At 41.1% G+C, this 11,903-nt stretch overlaps 1 protein-coding gene across 1 annotated transcript; it reads left to right on the top strand.

The window, feature by feature from the left end:
* Positions 1–1,843: 1,843 nt before the first annotated feature.
* LOC135153720 (uncharacterized) lies at positions 1,844–5,209 on the top strand. Its single transcript, XM_064097827.1, has one exon. The coding sequence runs from the start codon at positions 1,844–1,846 to the stop codon at positions 5,207–5,209; it is 3,366 nt and encodes a 1,121-aa protein (XP_063953897.1).
* Positions 5,210–11,903: the final 6,694 nt, after the last annotated feature.

Genomic DNA, 11,903 nt, shown 5'->3' on the forward strand with positions numbered 1-11,903 from the left:
TGAGCTAAGCGACCTCTTTGATGCAGTAATCAGAATTTCAGCTACACGAACAACTGTCCCCAAATCATCTGGAGAATCATGCCTATGTACTCCAGAGGATATGTCTGCTACCTGCCCAATTTGCAACAAACACTCATGCATGGATACTATCCAATGCTCTTTATGCAACGATTGGATTCACTTTGCGTGTACCGCTATCTCCCAACAGGAGCTTGATTGTTATATAGATAATGATAAACAGTTTCTATGTAATCAGTGCACTATCTCCCAGAACTGCCGATTCCCTTACAACTCCATCTACCGAAAGTGAACCCTCCTCAAGTCAGAATATGGACGTGGAACCTGCTGTAACAAACCACCCTCCAGACCGCCATGGCCAGCAATCGCAGCAATCTGGACAACCCAACATCGCACATCCTTCTCAGGAAGATCCCAAATCTGCACAGCCCTTAGCTTGCCCAAAGTGCCCCAAACTTGAAAAGCAGGTTAAGTCGCTGAAAGAAAAACTAGATTTGAAAACCAGGACATGTGAAGTGTCACTTGCTGAACATGAAAAAATTGTCTGCAAACTCCAAGAAGCCCAAAGATATATCTCAAGACTCGAAGCACAACGATGCAGCGATAAATCGGCCCTAGATGTGAAACAAAAGAAGATTGCAGAAATGAAGGCAGATGACATCATAAAAGAGCAAGAAATAACAAACTTGTTATCATCTAACGACCGCCTTATAGCTATCTGCCTGAACAATGGGATAACCATAGATAATCCGCACCCAACGCCAGTCCTAAACATCATCAACAGAGTCTCTGACAAATCCTACTCTCCAAAAGCATCTCACGCTGCAAATAGAGGTCAGCCGAGAAAGGGAAATTACCAACTCCCCCAGATGGCGAATCGATTTGAAGTACTCCAGGACCAAGCAGCATCCCCTCGCATGCACTCAGCATATCATGGCAAGACACGCACCCCCAATACTCACAAACCTAATTCTAGACCTAAGAGAGAGAGCCCAAAATCCAGAGATAGCCAGTCTCAATCTACCAGGCCAAAGGATAATAGCTACCTTGCTACGAACTCTGCGGAACCTCATCCAAGAAATGACAAGACTAGCCCTCCAAAAAAGATTAGCGATACTCACCCTCTCCCTTCTAAACAGCCTGGTCTGCAGCAATATTCAGCTGACTCAGCATCGCTCATCTCCTCCCCGACCAGTGCAAAGGACCCAGCCTCTCAGATGTACAGCCAAGGTCCGCCCCCCTATGATAAGCGTTACCCGAGGGAAACCAACCCTGCCCGTATGAGGAATAGCTTGTTCTACTCTCGCCCTACTGATGAACCAATCCCTGGTACTCCCAGAATATCTAGCCACCATAGTAGGACTAAATCAGGCTATCGCCAGTCGATCAGCTCTCCTCCAAGAGTTCAACGACATTTCCAGCCCTCGATGTCTATGGGAGGTTCTGATCCTGCCCTCTCAGGTGTATCTGCGAAGGGGCACTCTCAGCAGCCAACTCCGGTTTTTCGGCCTGGCAGAGCCTCAGCCCTAATGCACAGAACCCTTCTAGAAGCGGCTTACTACTCTCTAGGCACAGCTCTCCACTTTCTTGCTATCCCAAATGCACTCCAAGAACAATCAGTCTCCCAGGCCCTCCTCACCTTCCATCAACAAGCCATCAGTTGCACCCAATCCAGCCTCAAGCTCCTCTCCAACGCGAATCCAGTCTCGCAACCCTCAGAATAGGTACTTTCAACTCAAGGGGGGTACACAGCAACAAAAAGTACATCTCTAATATTCTCAGTAACCTCGATATCCTATGCCTCCAAGAACACTGGCTAACCCCTATGACCTTAGATCATCTTGAACAGTTTAACAGTGACTTCTCAGTAATTTCCAAAGCCCATCAAGATGATACACCATCCCTAATACCAGGGAGAGGTAGAGGTAAGGGTGGTGTTGCTATCTTCTCACGTAACTCTGTTGCCAGTGTTGCCGAGATCAAATGTAACTCCCCGAGACTGCTTACTGCCCACATCCAGCTCAAATCAAGTGAGGAGAATATTACAGTCATAAACTGCTATTTACCCAGCAATACTTCACCAGGTGACATTGCTGAGTATCAGAACTGTCTCTGTACCATATCTGAAATCTTAGCTTCTCATCCCCATCATGTCAACATAGTAGCGGGGGACTTCAATGCTGACATCATTAGCAGATCCACAAAGAAACCAACAGTAGCAGTGCTCAAGGACTTCATTGCAACAGAAAATCTTATATCTCTCAATGTCGAACACTGCACAGCCAGCGACTACACCTTCATGTCAGATGACAGCTCTAAGTGGTCCAATATAGATGGTTTCCTAATCTCCTCTAATACCTCGTGCCGCTTTCATACTCTCTCCATCCATGATGAACACCCAATGAACACATCCGACCATCGACTAGTGACAGCCACCTTTAGTACAAATTCTGTTCATCCTAAAGGCACTAGTGACAGAGATGAGGCCTCAAGTTCCACGCCGCTGGAGCGTCTAAAGATTGATTGGCCACAAGATCATATTGAGGAAGCCTATACTCTCCCCTTGGATACACTATGTGCAGAACTTTTCCAGTCTCTGCCGTCATTAACTTCATTAACTTCGGATACAGCCTGGATTGACAAAACATTTGAAACTCTCAGTGAGTACATGATAACAGTATCACAATCACTACCCCACAAGCTACAGGTGGGTTTACCAACTGGAAAAAAGGAATGGACGGAAGAGGTCGCCCAATCATACAAACAGGCTCATAGGGCATGGATAGCTTGGAAGGCTGCACACAGACCCATGTACCCAAGACCTGAGTGGATAGCATACATCAGATCTAAGAAGCTTTTCCGCAGGAGCCTAAGGCAGTCCAGGGCTATTCTTCGTCATCGGACACACAAAGCAATAGAATTTGCCAACTCCAACAGCAACCCCTCTCTGTTCTTTAGGCTGGTTAAGGAAAACCGTAGGAAAGGGAAGTCTATGCAGAGCACACAATCATTGGACATTGGAGGCATTACATACAATGGCAAAAACATCATTGCAGGTTTTGAGGAGCACTTTAGGAACCTGGGGGCAGTACCTTTGAAGGATTACAACAACAGCTCTCCAAGGACACGGGATACTCCATTAGATAACTCAAGTACCCTTGTCCAATCAAAGGAAGATGTCTGCCCTATCTTCTTCACGTCCCGTGACCTCGATACTGCCATCTGCTCTCTGAAGAAGGGCAAAGCAAGTGGGGTTGATAACATTATGCCAGAACATGTCATCCATTCCGGCCCAATCTGTCGTAGTCTCCTCCTTCTTCTGTTCAACGCGTGCATGGATTTGACACATATACCCGAGCCTATGAAGCAAGCCCTTGTGTTACCAATACATAAAGGCAAGGGTAAGCCAACCAATGACCCATCAAGCTATCGTGGAATCTCCCTCACTCCAACCTTCTCCAAAGTACTTGAACTGCTTCTGAAACCCCATCTGGAAAGCTCCCTTCGAGACTCGAACATCCCTGATGAACTCCAGTTTGGCTTTCAAAAAGGTAGGTCCTGCATCTTGACCTCAGCATGCCTGCAACTGTCCATCGAGATCAACAGTAGCTACAAGAACTCTACCTACGTTGCTTTCCTAGATGCACAAAAGGCATTTGATTGTGTGTGGCATGATGGCCTCTTCAAGAAGATACGTGACACCACTGTTCATCCTTCAATTGTGGCCCTCCTTGCAGAATCTTACAAAGATGCTAATAGCAAGGTTCTTTGGGAAGGAAGAGCATCTAATTCAATTCTACTGGAAAAAGGTGTGAGACAGGGTGCCATACTCTCACCATCCCTATACACACTCTTTATCGACAACCTGATAAAGACCCTCAAAGAGAAAGGTCTAGGATGCAGTTTTCAGGGGAGGTATACAGGTATAATCGTTCTCGCAGATGATGTAGCCCTACTTGCCTCCTCTGCTGTTGAGCTACAAGAGATGCTATCCGTCACCCATGAGTACACCAAGAGGTGGCAATACTCCATCAACCCCTCTAAAAGTGCTGTTGTTGTTTTCAATGAGAAGTACACCTCTCTTGACAAAAGGCAACAATCTTCATGGATGCTGGCTGAGGGTCAGTCCATCAATAAGGTTTTACAACAGCCCCACCTAGGTATCACCAAGTCTTCAATGCGATCTGACCCTACCATAGACATCATTGCAAGAGGACTTAGGACCTTTTACTCCCTCCATGGTGTCGGAGCGTATACATCGGGCCTATCTCCACACCTCTGTGCGAAGCTGTGGACAGTATTCTGTGTCCCCAGGATGTTATATGGCTCCTCTATCGTCTCCTTAACATCCCACCAGGCTAACCGCATAAACATCGCCCAAAACCAGTTATTTAAGAAGATTTTGGGAATCCCTCAGAGTGCAGCGAATGAATCAGTGTTCCTTCTCACGGGCATTACCCCCCTCATGTCACAAGTAGAACTGGATAGCCTCCTCATCATAGGTCAGCTAACATCATTATCTGAAGACCGCTTTGAGAAGAGGGCATTTGTACATGCTTCTATCCGCGGTGTACCCCTCGTGAAATCCTGGAACCTCCTTCTCTTCAAGTACAACCTACCAACCCTTCTCTGCCTAATTGAACACCCGATCCCATATCACAAGTGGAAAGCCATATGTAGGAAGTCCATCTATTCAAAAGTGCTGCAGGACACTACCAATGCCATTGCATCTAAGTCATCGCTGTCCTTTTGGAAAGATATTGACAGTCTCCCACCATCTTCTCTGCTATTTCCAGAAGGATTAGCCCCTCATCTCCGTAAGGCACAGATTATCAGAGCTCAGCTCCTCACCCAAACATACCCCACCCAGAAGCGTCTCTCAAAAATTGGCAAATCCCAAACTGCCTCCTGCCTGCTATGCAAAGATGGTGATGAAGACACCCTTCACCTTATCTCCTCTTGTAGCCATCTACATTCTCAGCGAGTCGCCTTTATGGCAAATGCCAACAAGATGCTGCCTGAGTTGGGGATGAGTGCCAGTCTCCACATAGATGACCCTCTAGAATTTGCCCTGCTAATTCTCCTCCCAAACCAAGACCTCTCTGCAAACACTGTAAAATCTTTTACGACACTTGCCCTCAATTTCTTGCTGAAAATCCATATGTTTAGATCTTCTACACTTGAATCCTAGTCCTCTCTGCTGAATACATCTACCTTCTCTGACTGACCTCTCTTACAATACATACTAAGCTACATATACCATTTTGTGCAGGATCTCCATGCTGATCTCCGAAGCTAACGGAGGAAGAAGAAGAAGAAGAAGATGGGCAAGACCTATTGTATTTGCTTTGTTGACAAACGGATGAGGGATCTACGAGAGATCGGTCTGGTAAGAAACCTTCCATTTTTCGCCTTTTCATTGACCAATTTTGGAAACTTTCATACCCATTAGGTGTATGAAGGTGTAAAAAAATAAAATCAAAATCATTTACGTGATTTTTTTCTTAAAAGATGGATTTCCTAGGGAAATCCATCTTTGTTTACAAGTGTCTCTTTAAATGGCAGGCGGTTCAAGGCTCCATGATGAAGAAGTATGTCAAAATATTAAAAAAATTATCATCATGGAGTCCTCAAGACTATCGACTAGGACCTACCGGTACATTATCTCACTCACTCAGGCACACATTATCATTAAAATTTACAATATCTCACCTCCATCATCTCTTTGTTTCGCCGGACGGAAACGACAGGCCTGTTGTACACTTCCCCAGTCCTCTACGATTGAGCAAGTTGCCCGTTGACTTGTTGTAGAAACAAAGTGTGGACTCCGAGTTCTTGTCCCTTTACTCGTCGCTTTCGCTCGAACTGCTTGGCTGGCTCTGCTGGGACGGCCGCGCCCGGGAGCGAGTGACCACAGACAGTGAACGAATACGGCACGACCACTACCGGTACCAGCTGAAGAAGATGAAACTCTCGTAGTTTTAACTCGTTATTAAAAATGTCAATAATAACGCGTAAGAGAACTTCAGAAGATAGAAACACTTAAACAGTAAAAACGTGATCCAAAACAAAAACAATGTCGAGAAGAGCTATTTTGGCTTAATCAAGGACAAGGTTATCGAGAGCGGTTTGTAATCAACAGGTGTCATGTTCTGAAAAAACAAGTATGCGTTCGAGGTCCGTGGCAGCGGTGCGCTGCATGCATAGCGCATGTGCAGCGATGTGTGCAGCGTGCGTGACACATCCCCTATTGTTAGCGCGAGCAGGGCTATTATTCTATTGGTCTTTAATCTCCATTCGATTCCTTGACTCTGCTTTTGTTTTGCAATTGCAACGCTACTAGCTAGGGTTACAGCTATTCTACGAACCGAGACCCTAAAATAATTATGTCAAATTATTTCTGATATCGCAAAAAAATATATGGGCCTACGGCATATACATATATCGTTATTGCTTTGCTAATAAGTATCCAATGAGCTAGTATATCAAACTAAATCATAATGTGAAAAATGAATTAATATAATATTAACTATATAGTCTACAAGTTTCTTTAAGAGGGGGTAACAGTTATAGGCTATCGGCCTGCTAGCATGGTGCGCCAGAAGAAATTAATATAAGAAATTTCCCTTTAGAAAATCATGATATACTCATCTAGTACAAGACCTGCATATGGCGTGTTCAAAATTTTGGGGAAAATTTTGCTTTTACCGCTAGGCGCGATCGATCACCTTCTAGTTGTTGCATGTACGGTATAGCATCATAAAGATGATACATACATCTATGATCTGTATACATTCTTTTTATTTGAATGTCCAGCTAACTGGTGGTCATTCTGCCTACTTTTCCCAGTAACATTTTGTTCTACGCATCTCATGTTTTGTGGATGATTTGGAATAATCGCTTGTGCTCGAGTATAAATGCGTCTGTGTATACAGACTATCATACTATTGTCAATGTGCCCCGAATGTGTGCATGATGATAGATAGCATATGACCATGAGCATGGAAGATGAAAAACTGGGCATTATTGACCGTCCTTTCAAAAAAATGGCCCTGGTAAAAAAAGGTTGGTTCAAAAGAGTAAATCCATGGTCTTGTGATGATTAAGGATGATATCTATTTCATCTGACATTAATGAAATGAAATGAAATATCTTGGTATTGTTTTCGCAAATAATGGATCACTTAAAGTGGCCGCAAAGGATTTAGCTGATAAAGCGAGAAGAGCATTGTTCAAATTGTACAAATCTTTTGGTTCCTATACTCCTAGCACTAAAACCTTGTTGCATCTTTTCGATGCAACGATACAACCGATATTACTTTATGGATCTGAAATTTGGGGTACTAATGTTATAGACATGGCAAAAATCTACAATTAATGGATGGGAAAACAGGGCTATATTTTAAACACGAATCTGAAAAGGTGCACATTCAATTTTGTAAATATTTTCTTGGGGTAAACCGCAAATGCAGTAATTTAGCAGCGACAGCTGAAATCGGTAGATATCCAAAAGTCATCCAAATTGCCATAAATATACTGAAATATTGGATTCGAATACGTAATATGGACGAAGATAGTTTGGTTTACAAAGCTTTTGTAGAAAATGTAAGTCTATTGAATAACGGAAACAATTGCTGGCTTCAGGATATTTTTAACATACTAAATATTTGTCGGAAAAATGACACCCCCATACTTGATCCAGAAAATATACCAATTTCCCAAAAAGAATTTATTACAATATGCAAAACATCATTGGAAAGAAGATTTGACGAACAATTTGAATTGGATTTATTTAACGACAGGGACACTAGGGAAGGAAATAAACTAAGAACTTTTAGGCAATTCAAATTTAATATAAGACAAGAAAATTATTTATATTCAATACACAATGTCAATTTGAGAAAAAATATAACCAAGCTCCGACTGAGCGCTCATAATCTACCAATAGAAACAGGAAGGTACAAAAGACCGGAAAAGATACCAACTAACCTGAGATTTTGTGAAGATTGTAATTTGAATTTTGTCGGGGATGAGTTCCACATTATAATGAAATGTAACAGATATAAAGATTTGCGTAAAGATTTTTTTGAAAAGATAATTACCTTCAATATTAGGTTTACTGAAATGGAGTGCCAGGAAAAATTTATCTACATCATGAAATTGGAAACTGAAGCCTTGAATAAATTGTTTTGTTCTTTTATCCAAAACATAATTGCTATTAGGGCTGATTTCTAAGTACTAAAAATATCAACCGGTAAACACTTTGAAGTAATATATTCGCAATATTTTTACACAATGAATTTACATGTAATGCCATTCTTCTCATTCTTCCTCTCTTTCCCGCTCTCTCCATTTTCGAACTTCTTCTCTCTTTATTTCCCTTTCCTCTCTCACTTTCTTTATGTTTTCTTTATCTTTTCTTGGATATCAGTCTCTATATTCATTGTCAAAATATCTATCCGAATGATTCCTATGTTTATTGTGTATATTTGTATATAATTTACAAGTTGTTTCTTTTTTCTTTTTTTTTCTTTTTGACGAAATACTATTTTGTTTTTGTTTATTTGCTTATATTCCTTGCATCGTATATTTGTCTTGTATCATTTTGTACTTCTTGTTATGAACAAAATGCTGGCAATGCCAGTGAAGTTCTAATAAATTCAATTCAATTCAATTCAGACTATCATACTATTGTCAATGTGCCCCGAATGTGTGCATGATATGACCATGAGCATGGAAGATGAAAAACTGGGCATTATTGACCGTCCTTAAAAAAAAATTGCCCTGGTAAAAAAGGTTGGTTCAAAAGAGTAAATCCATGGTCTTGTGATGATTAAGGATGATATCTATTTCATTTGACATTAACGTTTTATCAATTTTGATTGTTATTAAAACAAACCTGTGTCACTTTAGTCATGCAAATTACATGACATTGTCTTCCATATTTTTCCTTTATTCCTTACAATCGAATGGATAAAAACCAGGGAGTTGGGAGTAGATGAACTGCTATAAGCTAGCCTATACTTTAAAATTTAAATTGTTAACTCGTCCTTCTACATTCAGATCTTTGCAAGGGTGTCGATCCCGGGGGAGGGGGTATTATACCCCCCCCCCCGGCCACCGGCGTTGTATATTAAAGCGTATATAGTACTTGTAGTCTTATAAGGATTGCAACCTCTACTGGCGTGCGTGATGTTGGGCTATAGGGACCATGGAAGAAAAGGGGTGAATTTGATAAATATAGGCCCTATATTTGTTTATGTCAAAACTTGTTACAAAATTAAATTCCGATTAAAAAGGTGAAAATGTTTGCTCGCTCGCTTCGCTTTCTCATTGTTTTCTAAAATAGATTTTGCCTACAATGTTATGTCTGGAACGCGCAAAATTTACGCATCCCCACCCCCCCCCCCTCAAACTAACAAAAAATCCCTCACAGAGAACAAAAGTTTGGTCTGTCATCCCATTTCCAGAAGCAGTGGGGGGGGGGGTTACTACCTCCCTAAAAAAATGAATAGGGCCTACCGAAAATGTTTTACTTTGGAAATTGTAACAAAATCAATCATAATAATTGTGCACAAAATCCTTCGATTTCATTTAGACAATGCCAAAGCGCCCCATGGCATGGACCTATCCACGGAGGATTATAGATCTATACTCCCCAGCCTCCCCCCCCCCCCGCTTCCGCGGCCCCTGTTGGTAGCTCTTGCATAGCAGGTCTACTTTACGTTATTCAGATGAGACGTGGAGAAATTATATTGCTTGCAAAAAAACGCTCCTCACAGGTTATTTATCGGCCTTAATCATATTCGAGAAAAGTGAAAAAATATTAGCCATCGAAAAAATTGTGAAAGGCCTCAACTCTAATCACCAAAATACGGGAAGAGATATAGGCCTACCCTGTGTGGTAGGACACGAATATGTGACGATTCAAATTAACAATTGCTATCAGCTTACATGTCATGTTCAGCATGTTCAGTCAAAATTAACACCACATATGGGCTGAGTATTCTTACACGAACCTTTTCTCTGAAAATTAATATGGGTTTTTCTGAACCTTTTTCGTATCAATAGACAAATCATTTTTTAGATTGTTCTTTGGGCCTGATAGCGCCATCATAAAATGATGAAAAGTGTCCCTGACTGACACATACACACCCGATCACGAAAAGAAAACAAAAATAAGTTATAAATGAAAATGAAAGTCATGTATTTTATATCAACTGCGTAGACAGGATTTAATTTTGGAAGGGGGGTAAGTACACGCGAAGCGTGCCAACACTTACAGAGCGCGCGAAGCGCACTCTCGAAGGAAAGGGTGTAGGGAAGTTTTTGATATCTCATTAATTTAATATGAAAAGAAGACGTCTCTTGCATCTCTAGTATCCTTATCAACTCGCCCCACTTGCTGTGATTAAAACAAATGTATTTGAAAGAAATTACGATCAGCGTCCCCAAAATGGGAAAAGATTTTTAAAACTGTTGAATGAAATAATACCGCACGAAGCGCGGAAGCTAAAACGTTTTATAAAATTGAGAACAGAAGTGGCATAAAATGCATACCTTGGTCGCATCATATTTGATGATAAAAACTTTAGCCACAGTAGATATCTTTAGATCACAAAACATAGTAGAAGACGGGTATGCAAGGAGGAAATATTCCTTCCCGCGAATGGTTTTGAAGCTCTGAATTGAAATTTTAACCTGCTCTAATTTTGATATTTCTTAGATTATAAATGGATAACGATGAAAAAGGAAGCTCAAAATGTGAAAGGGCCCAGTGATGCAAGCCAGACTATGAGAGGGACTTTTCATTTCCCTTCCACGTGAAATACGGTAACATCTGTGATTTATTTCGGGAGAAAAAAGTGTAATTTCGCTCATTCTTATTAAGCGCTTTATTAATTATGATTCAGAAAGTTCAGTGATATTCAAAATTTCAAATCAATCGCACAAAACAAGACAGGAGATGGGTGTAACAGCGATACAGAATAAAGTTTCATCGTACATATAGCACGGCACGAATTTATAATGCCTCGAGCCCCTTTTGAGCAGATACTTTGCCACAAATTACTCACTGAAAAGTGGGAAGATATCATAATAATTATGGGAACTCTGGGAGTGGCGGGAGTGTTGACCCGCTCCGAACAGAAGAGCCGAAATTTTGTGTCACTGCAATTTAAAAAAGAATCATCATATTTTTTCTTAAATGTATGTATACTCTATAATTTATGGCAAGAATATACAATTCCCATAGATGGGAAGGGGAAAAACCGTATCATATAGTTTGGATAGAGCTCGAAAGCAAATTTTTAATGAATTATAAGAGAGAGAACTGAACGTCTCATTTAGGTTTTAATTCATTTGACAAAAAAAAACCAAAAGAGAAAACATTAGGGCTGTACCCATCTTCCCTCTCTTCGCTTTTCCTTTTCCTTTCTTCTTCCCTTTTCCCCTCTTTTTCTTTTTAGAGCGTTCTTTTTTTTTTTTTTGGGGGGGGGGGGGCGACCGCCCCCATCGCTTCCCCCTGGCTACGCGCCTGTTTTATTATGGTGCTCCTCGTTTGAGGTAAATCTTTAACGGAATTCCTCAAACCTTCACCAATATTTTTTTTCGACTACTTTTTACAATAAACTTTTATTCAGGGAGAACTTTCCCTTCTTTTAAAAAAGTATACACTTTCCAACACACACCCGCTCCCATCTATTACGGACATGCCCATATACATGTACCTTCTTAAGGGATTTAACATATATTTGGATGTGAATATGAATTGTTCAGAACTAGGTGAGATAGTCGATAGTGATAGAGTATTAGAAGAAGAAATAAAAAAACAAAGTTGAAGATATTTTCAATCGCCAGTTCTTATTGGATTTACGCAATGATCGA

This window comes from Lytechinus pictus, chromosome 3 (assembly GCF_037042905.1).
Source record: "Lytechinus pictus isolate F3 Inbred chromosome 3, Lp3.0, whole genome shotgun sequence".
Classification (NCBI taxonomy): Eukaryota; Metazoa; Echinodermata; class Echinoidea; order Temnopleuroida; family Toxopneustidae; genus Lytechinus; species Lytechinus pictus.